Genomic DNA, 19,883 nt, shown 5'->3' with positions numbered 1-19,883 from the left:
TTAGAATCTCTACTGCCAAAGACAAGTAACACAGCAAGAACGAGATGGAAAGGTAAAGGAATCTTGATTAGCTGCGTGAGCAGTGTGAGTCTTAGATCTAAGACACCAAAGCCCCAGTTTGCTGTGCTCTCCACAAATGACACTTTCCACTCCTGTAACTGTGGACAGTTTACTACTTACTCTTGGCTACAAAAGTGTATGATAGGAACAGTGTCAGCTTAATAATTTGAGAAGAAGAATATTTAGTTGAGTAGACATAGTTTTCATTTCTTGATTTTATGAGGTCAATAAGAAAGGGGAATTGTTTGGAATGGAAAGTAAGGGCCATGAGACTTAAAGCCTTAGGTGTAAAAGCACTCTCTTAGGAGCAAAGCCAGCTAGTCAAATGGCAGTGGGAGGCTGTGTCTTAGAAATGGGGGCAAGGTGGCCTTGATGTGAGTAGCCATCTTGATCATCTGGGATCAGCCTGTCTGTGTTCTAGGGAACCTTTAGAGACCTGTATGCCAGCTATTTAAATTAAGTCCAGTTTCCCTGCCTTAGTTGCCTAAACCACATTTCCAGGTGGTAGATGCTGCTATTAGCTAGTGAATTGGACAGTCTAATGGCAGACTTTCCCCCACATTGCAAGAAGAGTCTGTAGAACTGTCCTGCTCCTCGGAGTCTAGATCATCGAAGTGTTGAAGAGAAGGAAACCCTTGGTTTAATGGAGTCATTGCACTGAGGAAGGCTACAGCTCGCTATTTTACAAAGCAAGAATTCCAGATGTAAGAAGGCAAAAAAGCTGGTTAATTTAGTAATTGTGCAGTGACTTAGGTAGATGTTAATCTTCTTTGCTCTACCACCTCTAAGACTTCTTGTCCTATCCTTGGACTGTTTCTCTTGTGATAGCACGGCTGCAAACGCTTATGGAACATGAGAAGACAAAATGGCGGCTTGTTATTCTGATTATCCATCTCCTTTGAATCTCCTTCTTAAGTTTGTTTCACAAGTGTGCAAGGATTCCATGTTGGCTAATAGATCATCAAGAGAGAATTCGGTCAGCTTCAGTTAGTTGCTATTTCTTCTCCTTGAAAGTTAGAACTGATGTTGCTATGTGCACGCTCCATACTCCCTGGACAGAACATAGAGCTGTAGCCTTGCGCTTGAGCTGGCATTGCTGAGTTTGTGTGGTGGTAGGCTACAGACTTCAGTAGCAAATAACATTTTGAGTAATCTGTAAAAAATCATTGTGTCAAGTTTGTGAGAGGGTGAGCAGGTAGAGAATGGATATGTAAGGGGGGGTGATGGAGGGAAGGGGGGAGGAGAAAGATGGAATTTTATGACCTTATGCTGGATTAGTAATGAGAAAGTCCTATAGACCATATAGAATAAATTTTATTCTTTAAAAAACGTATTTATTTAATTTTATTTTATCTGCATTGATGTTTTGCCTGCTTATAAGTCTGTGGGTGTCAGGACCCCTGGAACTGGAATTGGCAGTTGTGAACCATATGGGTCATATGGGTGCTAGGAATTGCACCTAGGGCCTCTGGAAGAGCAGCCAGTGCTCTTAACCACTCACTGACTCATCTCTAGCCTGATTTTATTATTTCTAAAATGTATTTTTTTTCTGAATAATTAATTCTAATATCCACGTGATAAAATTTCGGCTTTGCTTTTAATCTGTATTTTTAAATACCGCCTTTTTAAAAACTTCGATTGCATTTCTTGAGGCTTTTATCCATGAGTCTAATGGGTGCACCGTTTTCCACCAGCATCCCCTCCAACCACTTCCACACACTCACCCACTCCCTCAAACTGATGGCAGCATCGCAATGCAAATTTCAAGCTAAAAAAGCAGATGCTGAGATATCAAGTATTAAGGATTTTCCTGGCTGTGAAGTCTTTCTTCCTGATGGGGAGCAAGCCTCAGGAGCAGTCCCAGGACTGAGGGAGGAGACAAGATAAATCCATTTCATTCCACTTTGTGAACGAACTCCTTGAGTGTCTCAGGTTCGCCTTCTTTTCCAACAGTATGACCTTGGATGTGTGTTGTTTTATCATTAGAGTGGAAAAGGTGGAGCCTTGGCCAGATAGTTGCTTTGCATATGCTTGATATTTCTTCTGGAAACTCCAGTTTTCCCTAAAATACTTCAGACATTAGTCATAGGGCTTCAAGGGTTTAAACCACATTCCTGATCAGTGTGGCTACCAAAGGAATTTCACAGACACGGGAGGGACTGTTCACTGACCACAGTGACGTTGAAGGTGGGTTGGTTGCTTTATTTTTGACTCTGAGGGCTGTGTAAATACTAATGGAAAATACAGTAATTTCCTGGTTAAGAACTGCATAAAGATTACAGCACTTTGTTTATGTTGAAAGTTTTTTTTTTTTTTTAAATATGTGTAGAACTTTGTGAAGGAGGGTTACCCCCAGGCCACAGAAATCTCAAGATTACACTTATTTAAGAGACTGCAAGCACCAGAGGACTAGAGCTAGGGGGGTCCAGAGACCATCAGGTCTCCCGTGGCCTCTGCTAGACCAGACTGTGCAGCTGTAAGCCTGAAGCTATCTGTCCTCAGCAGCTCTTTATGTCCTTGCACCCCTGATGCAGTATAACTGTTGGAGGGGATCTTTCAGACCATAGTCATTTTAAGACTGGCCGTTAATCACCTACGTTAAAATATGCTAGATTTATTTTGGTTGACTTAATCTACCAGAAAGCTAATTTGATTTTGAGATAGGATCTATGTAGCTGCTGCAAGCCTACAACTTAGATGTGGTAGACTAGGCTGGCCTCTAACTCATGGCAATCCCCCTGTCTCAGCTTCCTGAGCAATGACCACATGTGTTCCTTCCCTCATTGTGGACACCATTGAACTATATTCCTCACCCACTGATAGATCAATAACAAATGCTTTTCAGCAGGTATCTGACTTCTTGGTATCGGTATTAGTATTTTGCCAGAGATAAAGAATAATTTTATATTATCTTGTTATTCTGAGAATGTTCATACCCTATAATGCAAGTATCACGGAGCTACTAGGAGGAGCCAAGATGCCTATCTCTGGATCAATTACAGAAGTTAAGGATGTGAAAAGAACAGAGAGTGAAGTTGTCCTCAGTTGAGGGACACCCCAGTTTGAGGAGTAAAGTCAAAAAGAACCAAGCTTGACTCTGGGAAAAGGTCATTTGCAGGGACAAGTTAGTTACTCGTGATTGCTGGTTATGGAGAAAAATCCCTGATGCTTTGTGGGTTCTGTGAGGTGAAATGAGAGGATTTGGGACTAGCAACTGTCGTTCACAGAGCCGGGCCTACTGCAGCTGTTCATGGGTGAGTGGATTGGAGAGAGAGCACATCTGGCCACAAGACTCATTAACAGAGCTCTTGTCACTCTTGAGGAGACAAGTTTTTTTCAAGAACTTATTATAAACATTCATAAATGCTTTATTTTTCTCTTGATGGTAATCCTTTTCCCCATTAGGGCTGTCGACACTGGCTTCTGTGGCTTCCTCTTTGACACATTTCCCGATGACCTTCAGGTTCTTTCCTTCTCCCAAGCAAATTCTCTTTGTGTCACAGATTCCCCCCCCCCCCCCCCCCCCCACACACACACACAGTTGTTTCATTTCAGGCTAATTTCTTTGATCTTGCCTGTGCCTCTAGACTTATGAATTCTTTCCTGTATATTCATCTTCTGTAAAAACGTTTCTGATTTCTACCAGTGAGAAGAGGGGATGTCTTGGCAGCATGGAGTGGTATCCGTCCCCTTGTTACCGATCCCAAGTCTGCAGACACTCAGTCCATCTCTCGAAATCATGTTGTGGACGTCAGTGACAGCGGACTCATCACAATAGCAGGTATGTGGGGCCGAATCATTCTTCTGATTGCTCCTTTTCACTCTAATGAGCAAGTGTTTTGTCTTATTCCTTGCCAAGAGGTGACTTTTGTTATTATTGGTAAATGATCAATTATAAGAAAAATTCAGAATGCCAACTTAATGGCTTAATGATCTCCTTGTAGGTGGGAAGTGGACCACCTACCGCTCCATGGCAGAAGATACCGTGGATGCAGCTGTCAAGTTTCACAACTTGAAGGCGGGACCGAGTAGGACTGTTGGGCTATTCCTTCAAGGAGGCAAAGACTGGAGCCCCACACTCTACATCAGGCTTGTCCAGGATTATGGGCTTGAGAGTGAGGTTCGTGGACATTGCCACACTACCTTGCCTTGGTGTTGTTGAGATCTCAGTCAGTGGCTGTGGTGTGACCTTCCTGATTTAGGGTGACCTTTTCCTGGGCTTACTGAAACAAACAAACAAACAAACAAACAAAAAACAAAACAAAACAAACCAAGCAAAAAACCCCTTAAAACCAGAAAAGATGATCCAACTTTATTACAGTTGTCTAAAAATTTAATGATGCATGTTGGGTTTCTCTTGAAATCTCAAATTTACTCAGTTTGCTTCTATTAGACAAAATTTCCCCAGCCTCTTTGCATCTTGAGTGCAAGGAAGAGTGAGTGCTCTTCAGGAGTGACATCAAGAAGAAAATGGAGCTGAAGCGCCATCCGTCAGTCACCGAGCTGCTGCGAGCTGCTGCTACTCGGATGCTGAGTCAGTGCTGGCCTAAGCATTCAAAGCCCAAGTGGTTTCCTCCCACAGAACCTGGCTCTAATACTCCCTGAGAGCTATTCGTTACCGGCTGTGGGAAAACTGACAGTGCAAGAGCGCACTGTTGCTTTCGTTTGCATCTTAAAGGACCCGCCCCTAGAATGCCTGTCTAACGAAGTTTCATTTCGGTAGGTTGCACAACATCTGGCCAAAACCTATGGTGACAAGGCTTTCGAGGTGGCCAAAATGGCAAGTGTGACTGGAAAGCGGTGGCCTGTTGTTGGAGTGCGTCTTGTGTCAGAATTTCCATACATCGAAGCAGAGGTAGGTGGTGGCCAAGGGACTTCCTATGTGTGATGCTCTGCCATTCATTGGTTCATCCCACCTCCACCCCCCCCCACCCCCCTTTTTTTTTTCTCAAGACAGGATTTCTCTGTGTAGTCCTGGCTGTCCTGGAACTCACTCTGTAGATCAGGCTGGCCTTCAACTCAGAAATCTGACTGTCTCTGCCTCCCAAAGGCGTGTGCCACCACTGCCTGGCTGGTTCATCCTGCCCTTAAAAGCTACACTTCAAAGCACACACCTCAGGCAAAGTCTGCAGTAAGGTTGCGGGCTTTGACTAATGCTCAACTCTTAAGTGATGTTGTTAGTGGTAATAGTACTAGTGTGAGCTCCAGAGTTTGTTCAAGGAACATCACAAGTCTGAAAGTTCTGTTTCTCCTAGAGTTTGTAGGTCTTTAAGTTCAAATCACTTCTCTCTAGCCTGGTTCCATGACCTCCAACTGTGATTGTTTCTCAAGAGATTTCCCTTGTTTTCTGGTACTATGAAACCAGAGAGGACACCATGCTGGGGTTTCATTGTGCCTTCAGTCAATAGTGTCCAGTAAGTGACACTTGTTGGTCTCTAAGGCCAGAAAACTTTACAGCCAGAAGAGCTGAACCACAGCTTTTCTTTCTGTCCTCATCCTTTGCATCTTCCACCATGTAAATTCCATGTAAATTACCATTTCCATTATGCGTTAGCAAGGAGAGCTATTTCTGTGGATGTAGAGAAGTGATGTCTCTATCATTATTCAGGAAAAAGGCATTCACTCATACCCAACCCACCCAATTTCCAACCTTCTGTGGCAGGCAGAGGGAGGGCCCGAGCTGTGCCGCATCTGTACCTGTGCCTGATGGAGAGCCAGAGAGGCTGAAGAAAACACCACCCTTTCTCAAAGCATTTTTTAAAATGTGAAAATTGATTATTTTTAAAGGAAAGATTCAGAGTAGCATTCTTTTCTCTTTAATTTAGGTGAAATACGGGATTAAGGAGTATGCCTGCACTGCAGTTGACATGATCTCACGGCGCACCCGCCTGGCCTTTCTCAATGTTCAGGCTGCAGAGGAAGCCCTGCCTAGGATTGTTGAACTAATGGGAAGAGAGTTGAACTGGAGTGAATTGAGGAAACAGGTACTGTACAAAGGCCTTTACAGCCACAGTTCTGTTGATAACCATGTAACAGCTTGGTCTATAAAGGCTAACTTACGGTGATGGTTTTAGGTTTCCAGTTAACTTCTGTATTACACATATCAACTATTGCTAGGTCTTAAAATGGAAAGACATTCTTATGCCAAAATTTCATTGTTATAGAAATCTAGAGAATGCTTTTAAATTTCTGATCATAATTTCTGGAAAAGAAAGATACAAAAGACAGTTGGATGCCGCCTTTTCTAGGTCTCATTGAAAATACTCTTAATTTCTGCTCTTGATAGTCCTTGGATTAAAAATTGTAGTTTTACTGCCTGACCAGCAAGGGCTTATTATTTGAATCAGTTAATATTTTAAACGATGGGAGACCTTGCAACATGAAGGAAAAAATGTGTCATTTGATATTTTATATTTATTACCAAATTAAAAAAAATAAATTTGCTAGGTAGTGATGGCACATACCTTTAATCCCAGCACTCGGGAGGCAAGAGGCAGGTGGATCTCTGAGTTCAAGGCCAGCCTGGTATGCATAATGAGTTTCAGGACAGCCAAGACTACACACCATGCCTGCCTTGACCACTGTTTTACATTCAGAAAGAATGTTTCTTTTCAGTCACTTCATAGCTTCATCAAGTACTGTCCCTAGAGTCTTTTCCATGTCATAACAGCTCACTCACTGCCCCTCCGTGCTCAGATATCCACTTTAACATCATATTGTATGTTCACTCACTCTCCAACCAAAGCCTCTCCAAATGTCACTGTTGTCATCCAAATCAGGGTGGAGTGTCACCCTTTCTTATTGCCTTCATTATTGTTACCTTGGTGTAGACTCCTGGTGTGTCTAATGCACTGTACTGGCTTCTCTCCAAGTAAGACAGTGTTTCCATCTTAACAACTTTGGAGATTATATGAGAACATAATCCAGACTGTCACTGGATGTGTCCAGAGGCCTTAGCGGAATGTACATTTTACAGTTGGCTTTTGAGACATTATATTAGTCATGGGGACATGGGGAGGGCACTGAATACTGGTAGGCGAGGAAAATGGCCCTGGAACTAGTCTAGGGAGACTTCAAAGTATAGAGCCTGGAATGATAAGGAAGGATATAGAAGACATAGAGAGGAGTGGCTTCTTAGGTTGGGCAGTGTCATAAGACTAAGTAAGAGGGCATTGTGACTCAGAGGCTAATAGTCAGACTGCTTCAAATAGCCAACATTTAATTCTCAAATTAATCCCTTCGGTTTCTAATATGAAGTCCAAGGTCAAGATACCTTCAGCTCTAAACCTCTTTCTATGGTCCATGGACAGAGAGCTCCTTGGCATATTCACATGTGTATGTAGTAAATGAGTATTATTGGGCGTCTTGTCACGTATAGTGCAGATGAGTGTTGGGCACTAGCCTAACCTTCAAGTGTTCATAGATTCCTAAAGATGGAATTCCTGGGCAATATGAGTGAAAGGGACATTTTAAAGGCTTAACTTTATTACATTCTTCAAGGGCATAGTGAGTGAGTGGCCCTATGTTTTAAAAATTCTGCTGTAGTGATTCTAACGTCATATTCTTCAGTGAATTGTGGTAGAAATCTGTGGTCAGTGCCTTGATGTCCTCATTGTGTCTGTGTGAAGAGTAGCCCTGTCTTTGGACTGTTGATAAGCATCCCAATGGACAGCCCAGGCTCTGAGAGCTGAATTTAGTCATGTGCTGGTGCCCAGCTGTGAAGGGAATGGAGGCCTCCGCCCAAATTTTATAGTTGAGGAATCAGACCCAGTTTCTAGAAGCAGTAGATCATGGAGCTGCATCTACAACCTGTCCCTTGGCCCCCTTCTTGCTGCCTCTGTACTGGCTTAGAAATAACTCTTCCAGGTTTTGCGTTTTACCTCTTCATGAAGACAGCACAAGAATGCGTAGCTTTTTTGTTTTTGTTTTTTGTTTTTTTTTTTCTGTGTAGAAGAACCAGAGCATGTTTTTATAAGTAATCTTTTGTGCTAGGAGGTAGGAAGAAAGAGAACATTCTAAAAACCAGTTGTGCTTACCGAGATTTAACTTGATTTCAAACTTTATGAGTAGGCGGATGTTCTTAGGAAATACTCCTAACCTCTGGAAAGTAGCAAAACTAAACAGCTAAAGGTATTATTCAGCTTCTGAGACCCGGGAGCTTAATGAGGACAGTGGATGGTCTGGAGAGTACAAAAGAGAGGGAAACAAGAAGGAAAAGGTTAGAAAGTTGTACTTCTGAGAAAAGGTTAAAAGCACTGGGATTATTTAACCTGCAAAAGCGAAAGAGGAGCAGGGTGATTAATAACTCTTCATAGATGAATTGTGTTGTTTCCATGGTCAATACCCAATGAGTGGCCCGTATACGGAGCATGCTACCAAACAGTGTAGAGAATAATAAATAGCTCAGAGTTCCATGGACCTTCCTCTCTGCGTGGATACAATGCACATACGTGTCAGAAATGCATGCTTGTCTTCAAAGTTTACAGATATATTTAGAGAAGTGGTTGGTTGAGACTGAAAGTCAACTGATAGAGAAAAATAAAGGAGTCAGACCAGGGCTGTGTGGGGAGTTGGGGAAGTCTGAGGAACAGGAAAGGACATGAAGGAAAGTGCCGTCTCCAAGCTCTGTATACCTGGGTAAGAATGAATGTGTGCGAGAAGATGGCAAACAGGGAGATTTTTGTGTTCAATGAATAAGGGAAGCTTTCACTTCACTTCAGATGATTTGAAACACTTGCAATGCTATGTGTATTGTAAGTTTCAACGGAGAAATTCCCTTGGGACATCAGACGAAGCTTGCTTTTTAGGAGGGCTAAGCAGGAAAGGGCATGAGCGTCACTCAGAACATATTTAGGGAAATACTGTCTATAAGAGAGACAGGGAGATTTCATAATTTTCATATGAGGTGCGTCTTGATTTTCATTGTGAGTCCTTGAATTTCAGTTTTCAATCAGATAGAAGACATAGTCAGATGGGAGGTGACTCCTTATCAATTTTATTCCAGTCAGGGAACTTGCTATTAGGATTCTTTCTTTTCTGTGATTCCTAAATTAACCTGCTAGAAAAAAGACTAGCAAAACAGAAGGAGGCAAGTGCAATACCAGTTTCAAAGAGCAGAAAACAAAATATGTCTTTGTGACCTAGGAATGGTCTTCACATCGATCCTGGCTGTTTTTCTTAATTGAGCTCATTAATTTTTATTATGTTCACTATGTTTCTTATAATTTAGCAAGAAGTGTAGGCTATTTGTGCAAATAAGGGGCCCCTAAGAAAAAAATTTTTTTCATACATGTCCTTTTTGCATTGCAATAAGGATCAAGAGAATGTTATAGAAGTGATATATACTGTATTTCATACAGCCCCGTGAATCTTTTTTTGCAATTTTGACCTCTGAAGGGGTCTTATGATAGCAGATTACAGCGCTCTGTCCCCTTGATCTAGTCTAGTTTGGTTCAAGCATTTACATTACAGTGCTGATGCTATGCTTTCTTGGTGTGCCAATAAGCACAGGAGCAAGTGCATATCTGATAATCAGCTAAAACAATAGCCACCAGTGTACTAGGAGAGTTTTTATAGAGACAAATGATAAACCTTGTACTGGGGTAGACTAACTTCATTCATTCAAGCTAAGTTTGACAGGCTTAGCAATATAACAGGCATGAAAAAGAGTAGCTTTAGTTGACTATGACTGCCAATCAATTTACAGTGGATCATGATTGTCCCCCTACTATAATGTATTCTTTATTTGATAGCTCACGTAATTAGAAAGATATTACTCCTTTGTAGGTACTTTATCTCTGTAGGAGCATGGTGTTTGTTTGTTTGCTTGTTTGTTTTCTGACAATTGGTCTGGAAGGAAACACCAAATGACATAGGGCTTTGAAGTCATGCCTCTGTTGAAGCTCTTGACTAACAAATCTCTAAGGGGTAAAGTACTTGATGTTGCTTTCAGTATGTAACCTACGATTCGGATGGCTCTACTGTAGCAACGTCCTGGTCATCCCAAGTAAGTTGGAAGAATTGGAGATTATATCTAATCTCAACCTAAAATGTGTTAATAGGCATATTACAAGTAGCAGTGTGATTTAGACACATGCCTCAGGCTTCTGTTTGTGCAGTCCATAATGGAAACACACTTAGGAAGCTACATTGTGACGTGGATGGACAGATTTCCTCCTCCTCTGAAACATCACAATTATTTGGTAGAGGGTGGATAAACTTCACAGGCAGTGAAAGAATATGAATTATGTAAGAGATTGTCATTGGAGGGAAGGCTCAGAGGCAGCATGTCCAAGGACATGACTTTTAGAATAGTTTATAGAAAGTAGCCGGAAAAGATTCATTGAACAAGACAATCCATTTTAAAGCCATGACTGGTGGATTTTCTCATGTAAAGAGAGAAGTCTGCCAGTGAAGAATAGCACTGGAGATTGAGAGTTCATGTTTTATTTAATCACAGAAAAGTAGATGTAGACACACTTGTTTAGTTTTTACATTCATATTATGCAGCATTCGTGAGATTTCATTTCTTCTGCTGCATCTAGTTTTGAAGAGAAAGGAGGTGGAAAAGAATAATCTCAAAAAGCGTTCTGTCTAAGAAAACAGAATGCCAAGCCTTGCCACTGCCACGGTGTGCACAGCGCTTTGTGTTCCCCAGCCTCAGTCAATGGTCATTTCAGTTTCACATTCACTACGTGGGGCCTGTGGAGTTGGGAATTTAAGATATGCATTGGCTTTTCCTTGGTGATGGTGTATGACACACATCTCCGCGGCTTAGGCTGTTAGAGATGACTCAGTCATTAAGAGGGCTTGCAGCTCTTACTGACTGCTTCACACCCACACTGTGCAACTCACCACTCGTGAAACTCCAGCCACCGGGAATCTGATGCCCTCTGCTGGATGCCATGGGCACCCCACATGCACACATACATATATAGGCATAATTAAAATATAATAGAAATGAATCTTAAAAACCCTTCTCAGTGGCTTAACACAGGCAGAGATTTTTGTTTGTTTTTGAATTTGAGACATGTTTTATGTAGCACTTGCTGTCCTGGAACTCCATATGTAGATGCTGTCACTCACAGAGATCTTCTTGCCTCTGCCTCCAAGACTTTCCCTGAGCACTGGAAGTAAAGGCGTGCACTACCATACCCAGCTCAGCCAGCACCTGATGCTTCTCCTCCATGTCTGTCTAAGTCATGCTTGCTCTCAGGGAACAGGAACAAGAGAGGCAGAGAATATTAGGAAGTCTCTTTAAGCCATATTTCAAAAGTGGATTATCTTATACCAGTCGTGTTATTGGCCAAAGTAAGTCACATGGCTAGAGCATATAAAAATGGGTTTAAGAAGTACATGACGTGGCAAGTAGGTGTGTGTGTGTGTGTGTGTGTGTGATTTATACCATTTATTTATTACATCTATACCAGTGAAGAGAGATTTGCAAACAGTATATACTGTAATATTGTCACCTGAGGTAGTTAGGTGCGAGAGTGACAAATGGGATATAAGGGCAGTGCTTGTTGCAGATGCTGACCTGAGATACTGAGAGCCTTGAGCAAACTGTGGAGGATAGCCAGCTTTGTGCTGATTAGTCAGAAGCCCTTGCCTGAACTTCTGCATGGCTGACCACCGGCACTGCCAGCCATGCTAGAGTAGCTGCTCAAGTCATATATAGTTCGTTTTTATATGCTTTCCTTGTCACCACGCTTTAGCAAATGTGCTCTTGTAGAATTTGATAGTCAACACCACACAAGAGCAACTACAGTAAAAAGAAGCTGTGGTGTTACCATATGTAGAATGGGCATCCTGATGGTGTGGGGAAGCAGTCAGTAGTACCACATACATGTAGAACGGGCATCCTGATAGTGTAGGGAAGCAATCAGAGAGGTGAAAAACATGCTCTATGGAATTTAAGAAAGGATGAACTGATCGCAAGCCCCGAAAGAGTGTGCCTAGCTAGAGCCAAAGCTTGAGGAGGAACCAGACAAATGCAGGTGAACACAGCAAGTGTTTAAGGTCACAGTGTTTTGTATCTGCGGTTATTAGACTGTGTCTTAAGTTGCCCAACTAGAGGGAGTGGTGGAACGTCAGTAAAACTGGATGTTGATTCAATGAGAATCAGTTTCTGCTGATAAAAGGGGCAGGAGGAGTCAAGAACTCCTATTAATCTGCAACCTTTGTGCACATGTCTTCTCTTTTGTAGGAAGAACTTGAAACAGCCACGAGATTTCTGTACTATGAAATGGGCTACAAGTCTCGAACAGAACAACTTACAGATAGTACTGAAATCAGCCTGCTGCCTTCAGACATTGATAGGTACTTTCAATGCTCTTCCTGTCCTCCCCTTCCATAGCCTCCTCCTCCTCTTCCTGTCCACTCATTTATGTAAGACTATCTGCCATTATTCAATTTTGGGTTGCAGGTACAAGAAGAGATTTCATAAGTTTGATGAAGATGAAAAAGGCTTCATTACCATTGTTGATGTTCAGCGTGTCCTAGAGGTGATACATACTCCCCCCCCCCCCATTATCAGTTCTCTGGTATAGAAAGATATAAAATTAATATTAGTTTGCATTTTTTACAAGTAGCATTTTAAAGGGTTGAACAGTCTAGCTGCATTAGCAGGAAGTTACACATAATTTTTAGTTTAACCCTCACCTCTCTGTGCTCCCCTGCCTAGAGTATCAATGTACAAATGGACGAAAACACACTGCATGAAATTCTCTGCGAAGTAGATTTGAACAAAAATGGACAGGTTGAGCTGCACGAGTTTCTGCAGGTGAGTTGTCACGAGGCAGATGCCGCTACGGTCTTGCTTTTGCTTGTCCTCATCCTGAGAATGGATTCTTAAGTGGACCCGATAGTCGCTTCATTCTGAAAATATAGCCATAGCCAGAGCAGTTGATTGTCTGCCCTCAATGATGAGTTCTGTTTGTGTCTGTCCGCTTTTATAAGAGGCACCTGTTTTATTGGCTAATTTAGATAAAATCCAAGTTAATTGTGGCGTACAGAATTGCATAATTAAAGAACAAGGCCGTGGACTATGATTGTGCCGCTGCCTATGCCGAGAGGCAACAGAGTACTTCTAGTATGGAAAGTCACCGTTCGCTGTTGTATGAGAGAAATTATAACCCATAGTTTTTTATTCATTGGATAATCATACTCACCTAAGGATAAAATTAATCAGTTTTATCCTGATTAATTAAGCAGAAAAGCAAATGGGAAGGAAGTTAAACTCCAGGATCAAGACCACAAATTCAAACATTTCCGTGTCTGGTGGTCGGCTAACCAAGGGTCCAATTGCTCAATCCTTCTAACTATGAAGGAAATCCATTTTGTTCCTGTAACCTCACACTAGATGCTCTACATCACCCCTTAATCGTTCTGTAAAGAAAAGAATTTTAGCAATGTATTCCTAGCTGTCCATAGGACTGGTCATTTGAAGAACACATTGGTTTCAGGCAGCCCGGTTTTTTCTGTAGTGTTTCTTGGGCAGGTATTTCAAATGAATGCCAGGTCTTGCTTGCACCATGGCAATGATGAATGCTGAACATGAAATAAATTAATGCTGGGATTTTGGTCAATGTCAGCCCTTTCTTCACTGTGTCAAGTTAAACAAACAAGATCAAGGCAGAGGAAATGGTAATTGTCTCTCTGGAGATGAGCTGCAGATAAGAGCATTGTTGAATCTAAATGCAGAAAATTTTCTCAGGTTGTGTCCAGCATTACAAAAAAGAGTGTTTAGTTATTTAACTAACTGTTTAACTGAATGCGAATTTCAAATGGAATTTCAGATTTATGGTTAGGACTTTTAACAGGAAACATTTAAAGCCTCTTTTTGAATAGTTTTTCTGGAGAACACTTCCTTGTCTTAGAATTTCAGAAAACTCTTCTTTAAATAAATAGCTTATGCTTCATTTCTTCTGTTTTAGAAACAAACAGCAGCATTTAGACCTAAAAAACCCAGGGCTTTAGAGACAATGGGAGTCTAATTTAATGAGTATGTTGTATGGTTTGGGTTTTAAGTAATTTTCTTGAATGTAGTAGAATTATACACATAGAAAATAATTTAAACCACCTGCAGGTTTTCTTGTAGAGTTTTTAAATAAATTAGTACCTTCCTGTCCAGTTCTAAATAAAAGCAACCATTCATGCTTTCAAGAACACAGTATAGTTTCCAAGTTATAAAACACTGGCTCTTGTCCTTATGAGGTCTAGTCACACCTAGATACTATTTTTTCTTGCAGTACGGTTCTTAGATACATGTAATACCTAATAGAAAGCTTTAAGCTTGTTGAGGTTGGTACAGGAAACACTGTCAGTGGCTGAGAGAAGAGGAGCCCCACCTCTGACTGTTGTTACCTCTGATAAATCCCAAGGTTCTCCCAGCATCAGAGAGAAAACAATAATCAGAAAACTGTTCTATCTTTAAATGTCAGCATTCCTTAGGTAAAATATTTCTCCGATGTAAAGTATGTTTCCACATCTGATTGTTTAATGAAATATTATCCTTTTCTGACTAACAAGAGCCCACATTTATCCTGCCACAGTTCTGATTTTTGAATATGGGTGTTTTCAGTCGTCAAGCTAGGAGGTGTTATGGAAACTGCCTGGGTGTAGGATTTTATTTACCAGTCTGGCCATAATGACATTTGTGTATGTAAGAAGCTCAGAAGCAGTCGCTTGTGAAGCAGCTTTTAATAAGGTCAGGAGATTCAGGTCCAGCCTGGGGCAGATGCCCAAAGTTCCCATGTGGAGCACATTTTTCAAAATGTATCACCATAGGCTAAAGCCTTAATTATGAAATGATTTGAATATTTTCACATGTATTTTTAAAAATATAACTAACTATTGAGTACTTTTTTTTTTAATTAGAAAAAAAATTAGATTTTAAAAAAATACGAGTTAGTGGAAGGAGGAGGCAGTTTTCACACTCAGAATTGCAAGGGGTTTTCTGCATTAAAGGCCTTTGCCTACTGTCTGCATGCAATTTTAGATCTAACTCTGACTTTATCCATTGGATAAAAATGAATCCGCTAAAATCTGAGCAGTGAAATTATTTCAATTAGGGCAGATCTCGAAGTCCATTTTCAATGACATGTATTTAAATTTGTTTAGAAAGATTTCCAGGGATTTAGATTTAGAGGCCTTGAATTGAAAATGATAATTAAATATAGGAGGTCATGATTTATCTTGGCTCTATTCCTGAGATTCCTTTTTAGAACTTAAAAATAGAATTAGAGATCCAATATTTGACGTAAACTTTTTTTTTTTTTTTAAGTGACCCAAAATGTATAATGTGGGAGAAGGAGTTCGTTAGATTTGCTTTTAGGGTAGCCTGATCTACTGAGTAGATGCAGTCGTTGTCAGCAGTGTGAAACATGTCTCCCTTCATCTCTTCTTGAACTCTTCAAGAAGTCAAGTGTTTGCTCTGGAGCTGATGGAAGAGCTCTGGGGCTGGGAGGAGCGAGTGAAGTGAGCCGGCCTGCCTGATGACTGTGTTCCTTCTTTTCTCTTTAAGCTGATGAGCGCAGTTCAGAAAGGAAGGGTCTCTGGAAGCCGACTTGCCATCCTGATGAAAACTGCCGAGGAGAACTTGGACCGCAGAGTTCCAATCCCTGTGGACCGTAGTTGTGGAGGATTGTGAGTCTGACCAGTAAATCCGCAACCAGCAAGCATAGGACAGCCAGCGCTATGTACAACCAGAGATGACTTAAACTCTAAAATAGTGGTTATCGTAGCTGCCTTTTTTAAAACAAACAAACAAACAAACAAACAAACAAACAAACAAACAAGGTAAAAAAAACAAAGAAAGGAAAGGGATAAGCAAACAAACAAACAACACTGGAAAACATTCCAAAACTTAAGATGTTGGTGTGTTTGCCAACTTACCTTGCCAATACTTTATATTTACCACTCAGTCTGGCTTCTACAAAGCGCTTTTCTTATTTTTTAGTGCGCACTGATGTACTGTTTTGTATCCATTTTGTACCCTGTCAGACTTGACACTCTGCCTGCTCATTCATTCATTCACACTAGTTTTAGAGGCAGACCCCTTTGTGAGCACCCAAGAGCTCAGGAGCTGGAGCCTGGAGAGAGCATTCTTTTTTTTTTTTTCTAGAAAATCATGTGACCTCTTGACATGTTAATATTTTGGGAGACTTCTCAGCCCTGTCTTGCTACCCACCCCCTTCCAATTAATACTGCACACTTTTCTATCTGGAGTAACTCTGGCTAATCTGGAGAGGGAAGACAAAGTTTAGATCTGGTTGAGATTTGGTTACATTTCTAAAAGAGAACCTCCAAAAGCTTCCAGATTTGCAGGCGGAAGATAAAGACAGCGCTGACATTTGCCGGGAGGTACAGTGATCGCCGCTTCTCAGCAGTTCATTTTTTCCCCCAGGCACTGCTGGCTTCCTTTGACTATTATAGTTGCCAGAAAAATCCTTGCTTTTTTTACTTTAAAACCAGCATTTGAGTGGCAAGTTGGATATAATGGGATGAGACCAAATCTCTCCGTTCCTCCTGGGAGCAATGATAGAACACAATTTCCAGTCCCACAAGTTCTGAATCTTGTAGCGTGTGGTACTGTCAGGCCTGTTCTTGTCGGGGTGGGCAGTGGTGATGGTATTTGCAAAGAGATAATAAAAAAGAACTGGGCAGACTTCCGTTCACTTTAATTATGAAATTGAAATAAGGCATGCCACTTTAATATTGGAGGCCGGTCTGTTTGCCAAAGGCCCTTCTCTTTGTGTACTCAGTGGAAAAACTCTCTTTCTAACAAAAAATAAAATAAAATAAAAATCCAAGAAAGACATCAGACATATGCATAGAAATACACACAAATCAAACCCCAAAGTCGGCGTCCTTTGAACTCAGCAAATAGTGCACAGAATAGAGATGCCCGCCAGGCGGAATGGGTTTTTTTTTGTTTTGTTTTGTTTTTGTTGTTGTTGTTATATTCTGTTGGCATTATAACTAATAATCTTAATACTTATTAATTGGCTTCCCTTTTCTGAAGCTACCAGTGATGAGATCCCTGTGCATCGTAGGAGGTGGACCCCTTTGTTCACACTTCCCTCCTGGCAGGTTTTCTTGCACAGGCTGTGTCTCAGCTTTGTGAACTGATCCATAAAGCACCCTTGTGCTACTATTCTGCCTGTGCAAACATTGTGTCTCTCTGCCTCATTCATTATGGGTTATGAGTCCACATATCATAATATAAGCTGGGAGGTCTCAGCCCCCATCCCACTCCACCCCCACTCCTGAAATATGCAGACTCCAGGAAGAGACAGCTCAACTCATTAAATGAAGTATCAGTACTTCCTCTTCTATTTCCGGGAAGCCTGACACCGGACAAGTGACGCGTCACAGCAGATGTCACTGTGAATTCTTTTTTCTTTCAAAGTGTCAATTTTTTACACTGGTTTTTAATCTTTATATTTTTTAAAAATAGATGGAAGCATGTGGCTTTGAAATTTAGTGGTTTTCTTTTTTCCCTATCATGACAATAAAGTTCACTTTATACCTCGTGACAGTCAAGTCGGCAGAAAAGCTGTCCTTTAAGACATCCCAGCAGATATATCACAACATTCTACATCACTACTCCTTTCCCCTCTCTCTTTCTCTCTCTCTTTCTAGTTAGATCAAGATAACGGTGGCTTGTGTCATCCCGATTCTCAGGCTCAGAATGTGACTTGCTTAGGCCGATGTGGGCTTGGCAAGCACGTCTCGTTCGTATGTGTTTTGCTGTGAATGAAGTTCCTTTAAGGACAAAGGGAAGTGCACTGTGCTTCATTTGAGCATATCTGCCTTGGCTTAGCATCTGCTTATTCTAAGACGTGCTCCTTCACCCGTCCCAGAGACTCACGTTGGACATGAAAAACTTTTATCACGTTCCTATGAGTAAAGCAACCCGGGATTTTCCTATGAGTTCCCAATTAAACCTGTACAGGTTTTCACATTTTAAATCCAATTTAAGCAAAGAGGGAAAGGACACAGGGGAAAGAAGCCCCTTTAAACTCATTCAGAGAATAAACCATGTTTGCTTTTTCATATAAACCTGGTATTTGTTGATTTTGTTTGGGTGTGGGAGTGGGTGCGCAGAGCTCGCCTTTTATCATCAAGTGATTTATTTCCTTTGACGGGATTCAGGTGAAGGAAGCCCATCTGTGCTGGAGAGCTGTATATGCCTTGAACTAGCCTCTGTCCCAGTTGTGATAACAGCGATAACGCTGGATTACTGGTTTAGCTACGGATGTCTGCCTCTGAGTCCTCATGCTGCATATTCCTGCTTTCCAGTCTGTTCATACTGAGTGTGACGTCAGATCTCTGCTCTCAAGTGCATGCTTCCTAATTTGCTTCGGGTTAAGCCTCGAGTTTGGTCTATTTCATAATATGTACAACAAAAATGTTCATTCTGATTTTTTAACTCAGTACAAATAGAGGTTGTCATTGATTTCTTTTCTCTTTCCTGCTTTTTCTTATTTGTAAAAGTCTTTTTGCATATGAATGTAATCACGTCGATGTCCGGGATGCTGTAAACTTGCACTGCCCAGGGAGTGGAAAAAAGCCCTACTGTGTTTAAAAAGAACATCCGCTGTCCTGGAGCGGACACACTTGCTGCATGTTCTCTTACTTCCTCAGTTTTAGGTGTTGTGTTGGGTTATCGTTCTAGACTGGACTGTTAAATGCCGTCTGTGAGGCTGGACTGTCACTTTTATAACTGTCTTCGTATTTTATCGCCATTATTTATTACTTTTGATATACAGAATGAGCCGCATGCATTTATAGAGCCATAAGAAGATGTATTTAATGTGCCTTGTTTTTAACTGAGTAAGAGCTGAAAGCATGAATCAATAAAACTGATTAAAGCGCTCCATTTGTTGGCATTTTGATGTTATGCGCAGTCCGACAAATAACTTTAATTACTGCTGAAGTTTTTAGAAGTTTGAAAATATTTTCAGAAACTATATTTTATCTGACGCACATTCATTCTTTTACATTAGAATTTTACCACAAGTGAATTATCTGTATTGACAGATGTTATTTTATGAGGCCACCAAAATTATTTGTATTAATTTGTTACTTTAGCTTTTAGGGGATAGTTTCTGTTTTATGTGACCCTAGTCTACATTTATCCCATCACAACTCAATGGGATTCCTTCCTTCCTTCCTTCCTTCCTTCCTTCTTTCCTTCCTTCCTTCCATCCTCCCTCCCTCCCCCCTCTTTCTTTCTTTCTTTCTTTCTTTCTTTCTTTCTTTCTTTCTTTCTTTCTTTCTTGTCAACCAGAACCTCTCAGCCTCCACAGGCATGCTGATGAATTTTATCATAACTAAAATCAATAGAAATGAATGGGAAAGATTACATAATCCATTTTGATCATCTTACATGTCAAGTTAGTGCAGGGTTGCCAAGCGTTGATAAATGCTCTGACAGAAAAAAAACTGCTATATATTTTCATTGTCGGTAAATCAGTAAAGCTGTTACCAGTTTAACACTGGCCAAATTTTATAATGCCCATGTTATTTTATAAGTTTTAATTTGCACATGTACAGAGAGAGCTTTCTCTATTTGCGGCTCCCAAGTGCTGCCTCCAGGTTGAGCGTGCTCAGAGGCGTTTGTGAGTTTCTCATAGTCCTTCGGAACTGTGTCCCAAGTGAAGGCTCCTTCCCAGACAGACTTGGGACAATAAGTCATTTGTTCAGCTTCTGGAAAAAAAATACATAGTTCGAAACATTTTCCATAGATCTAGCTTATGAAATTTGATAGCACCTAAATAAATATTGTCAAAATATGGCATGCAGGTTTCCAGTATGTA

The 19,883-nt window shown here is 41.0% G+C and overlaps 1 protein-coding gene across 4 annotated transcripts in view; it reads left to right on the top strand.

Moving 5' to 3' along the window:
- The window catches only part of Gpd2 (glycerol-3-phosphate dehydrogenase 2), a 133,730-nt gene extending 114,787 nt beyond the window's left edge, over positions 1-18,943 (top strand). For all 4 annotated transcript variants that reach the window (XM_029470737.2, XM_021155445.3, XM_021155443.3 and 1 more), the window contains exons 10-17: positions 3,707-3,841; positions 4,005-4,180; positions 4,784-4,915; positions 5,886-6,044; positions 12,266-12,378; positions 12,485-12,563; positions 12,743-12,841; positions 15,584-18,943. In XM_029470737.2, the coding sequence (XP_029326597.1) occupies positions 3,707-3,841; positions 4,005-4,180; positions 4,784-4,915; positions 5,886-6,044; positions 12,266-12,378; positions 12,485-12,563; positions 12,743-12,841; positions 15,584-15,709 (1,019 nt within the window). In that variant the 3' untranslated portion in view covers positions 15,710-18,943. The remainder of the gene's footprint in view (positions 1-3,706; positions 3,842-4,004; positions 4,181-4,783; positions 4,916-5,885; positions 6,045-12,265; positions 12,379-12,484; positions 12,564-12,742; positions 12,842-15,583) is intronic.
- Positions 18,944-19,883: the final 940 nt, after the last annotated feature.

This window comes from Mus caroli, unplaced genomic scaffold (genome assembly GCF_978045245.1).
Source record: "Mus caroli unplaced genomic scaffold, Mus_caroli_1 scaffold_2, whole genome shotgun sequence".
Classification (NCBI taxonomy): Eukaryota; Metazoa; Chordata; class Mammalia; order Rodentia; family Muridae; genus Mus; species Mus caroli.
The sequence above is the reverse complement of the archived record's forward strand: the minus strand, read 5'-3'. Positions and strand labels throughout refer to the sequence as shown.